Here is a 3,353-nt window from a genome sequence, read left to right on the forward strand (position 1 = left end):
CCCCCCCCCCCCCCCCGTGGGAGCACGCCAATGTACGGGGCGCTGGTGTTGTAATGCCTATGGGCGAAAAAATGGTAAGTCCACCTCTGTATCCACGTATTATGACATTCAATTGCTATACGATAAAAAAATATTTGTTAAATTATTAATTTGAGATGAGTATAGTTTAAATTATTAAATAATAGTAAAGTAAAATCAAAATGGTATACAGTGTACATTATGATAAAAGTTCCATAAAATTATTTTTTTAAATTTATAAATTAGAAACTAGAAAGACACATTCACTATTCATGTGATTTACATACTAATTTTAAAAAAAATAGATTAACTTTTTTTAAACTGAGTTAAGTTAATATTTTTTTATATATTAACTTTTAACTTATCAATCTTGTATCCTCTTAACTTAACTTGAGTTCAATATTTTCATTAACTTGCCCACTTTTGCACTATATAGTATTATACAATGCACTTAGATACCCGTGTATAAAAATATATGCTAATTGTATACATCTGCGTTGGCGAATAATGCTCGTAAATGTTTAATATTAATGAGCTAAATTATATAGGTACCTGAGCTGGCATAACTTCGGCATTCTCTCCAGTTATGTTGATTCCGGCGTACAGACATGCACGATAATGACCCTCCACTATGTCACGTCCGTACACTTTATCAGCGCCGACACCACAATAGTACGGACCCTATAATACCGTGAATTTAATTTCAGTACTTACAAACAGTCTCCAAGTGACTAAATTATAATTTATAATTAGGGTTCCCATTTGAAGGCAAAAGTCTTTTTTTCAATAACAATAATAGAAAAATAATTTTTGTGTAAAATTGGGTTTTATTTAATATCTAAGATGTACAGTGTAAATGTTTGCCTTTTTACTTATAATTGGCTTTTTTGTGTTTAATTTTCGGGCAGAACACGATTCCGTACGTTCCTTATCAGTGTACGAAATCGTGCACATTTTTAGGCACACGATTCCGTACGTTTTGTACCTAAGACTTTAGTGCAATGTTACCAGATTTCCATAAGGTTACGTAGATACTTGACTATTTGATTTTTATTGCGTTTTACGTACATTTTGCCTATTCGTAAATATATAGTGAGGGCCCAAACATCCTCGGTAAAACTATAATAACTAGAGCTAGGATTTTAATGACCTAAAAAATACACAAAAATGCACTAAAAAAAAAATTCGAAAATGACCTAAAAACTAAAAATGAACTTAAAAAATGACCAAAAATATATTTAGATAAGCGAAAAAAATTATTTTTAAAATAAATATTATTAATTTACCTATACAACACATAGGTATTAAAAAAGCTTAAAATAAACAAAAATTAGTTTAAATACACAAAATTAACGTAATATTTGTAATATTACGTAAAAATTACCTTTAAAATGCAATAAAATACATTTAATACAAAAAAATGCAAAAAATGGAAATAAATGCAAAATTAAAATTACACATTCTAAATTGTTATATCACGAAACAAATTTAGTTTTTTTGTTGGAACTGTATAGCACTTAAAGAAAAAAATGCAAGTTACCAAAGTCCTAGCTCTAATAATAACTAAATTCAAGGTGTAAAACTATTAATATAATATCTATGACGTTTTGTTTCCAAAAAAACGTTTTGTTTAGAGTTTCCATAGAACATATAATGCACAGTTTCTTAGTTCACACCCTTCTATACATTTGGTTATATCAGCTCTGAAGCAAACACAAGAAGAGACTTGCACAAAAATAAAATCAGCATCAAAGAACGTTTCAATGAAATGGCCTTACCCGATAAACAATGTTTATACAACACAATTAACGAATATAAAGAATATTGAATTCATAAAAATATAACCAAATATTTGTAACAAGTACCAAGGTATAAAATTATAATTATTTTTATACAATTTTACATATTTTTACATATTTTTACATATTTTTATATTTGACAAATTTTCATCAACTTTTTTTATTGACAATCAAATAAATAACAAAATTGAAAATAAATATAATAAATGGCAACATTGTACATAAAACTGTACGGAATCCTGTTGTTTTTGGGGTCATTTTAACAACCCATTGTTTGATCTAAATCGTGCGGAATCATGTTCCCAAAAAGGAATCGTGCTTAACCATCATTTTCAATTGATCTGAGAGTTTTATATAAATTCTACAAAGCTTTTAATTTTTGTACAGACTAGTTAAAGCAACTGAAATCTATTTAATTTTTAAGTACATTTTGTGATTTATTTTTTTATATAAACTAAATGCAATTTTTGACATTTTTGACATTTTAAATGCTTTCTTATTGATTATGTGAGCCCCATCTATAATGCTCTATGATATGGAAAGATACATCCTATACATCAACCGTCACGATGTATTTAAACGTACCTGAGGCCATGGGCATCCAGTCTTTGGCCATCCGAATGGTTTGCCGTCAGTGTCGAGTAACGTGTATTCTTGTTCGATACCAAACCACGGTTTTTGATTGGCAGCTTTCGTCATGACCTCCAAAGCAGCTTTACGGTGATTTGTATCTATAAGTATAAAATATATGAAAAATAAATTGTAATGATATTTCACATTATTATAGGAATGTCAAACTGATATTTAATTATACATATATGCGTTCACTTGGTGGTATTAATATACATAATACATATGGTTAAATAATAATGGTAAAATCAATTTGTATAGCCAGTGTTGGCGTTAAGGGTAGGTATTGAAGATACTTTATGGGTTTCATATGATCTAGTGCAACTGTTGCTGTTCAGCTTATTACCACGCTCCACAATTTCGTTATAATGGAAAGTTTTTAAAGAACTCGTTAGAATTGAAATTATTGAAAGAGTGCATCATAATTTTAATGATTAAACACCTAGGAAAATATACGAGTATTAAAAATATGCTTTACTTCAATACATAGATGAATTCAAAGTATTAATAGTTACCAGGGTTGGGCAGTATCTTCGATACAAGTATCTAAGATACGTATCTTAGATACAATTCTATCTTGTATCTTGTATCTCGATACAATTATATGAAGTATCGAGTATCTTGTATCGTGATACATTTTTAGACCATGTATCAAGTATTTCACAAAATAATTTCGTCAAAAAATACTCGATACTTTAATGCGATATTTTTAAAAATTCATTTTATAGGATTTTTTTTACTCACCCATCTACCATCCGCGACTGTTTGACTTTGTTTTAGTATAATCCTATACTATGCGTAAAATAATACGCGTGCTGAATTTAATTTTATAAATCCATAATTTAATTATTGCAGTACAACTTGTACGAAATTATTTTTCAACCTATTAGCCATATTAAGTTATAT

The 3,353-nt window shown here is 28.6% G+C and overlaps 1 protein-coding gene across 1 annotated transcript in view; it reads right to left on the reverse strand.

Annotated features, from left to right (window-relative positions):
- The window catches only part of LOC100159810 (glutamine synthetase-like), a 14,098-nt gene that overhangs the window by 3,913 nt on the left and 6,832 nt on the right, over window positions 1-3,353 (reverse strand). Inside the window, exons 4-5 of the mRNA XM_001946098.5 lie at window positions 2,403-2,548; window positions 571-699 (exon numbers count right to left, since the gene is read on the reverse strand). Coding sequence (XP_001946133.2) covers window positions 571-699; window positions 2,403-2,548 — 275 coding nt within the window. The remainder of the gene's footprint in view (window positions 1-570; window positions 700-2,402; window positions 2,549-3,353) is intronic.

This window comes from Acyrthosiphon pisum, chromosome X (genome assembly GCF_005508785.2).
Source record: "Acyrthosiphon pisum isolate AL4f chromosome X, pea_aphid_22Mar2018_4r6ur, whole genome shotgun sequence".
Classification (NCBI taxonomy): domain Eukaryota; kingdom Metazoa; phylum Arthropoda; class Insecta; order Hemiptera; family Aphididae; genus Acyrthosiphon; species Acyrthosiphon pisum.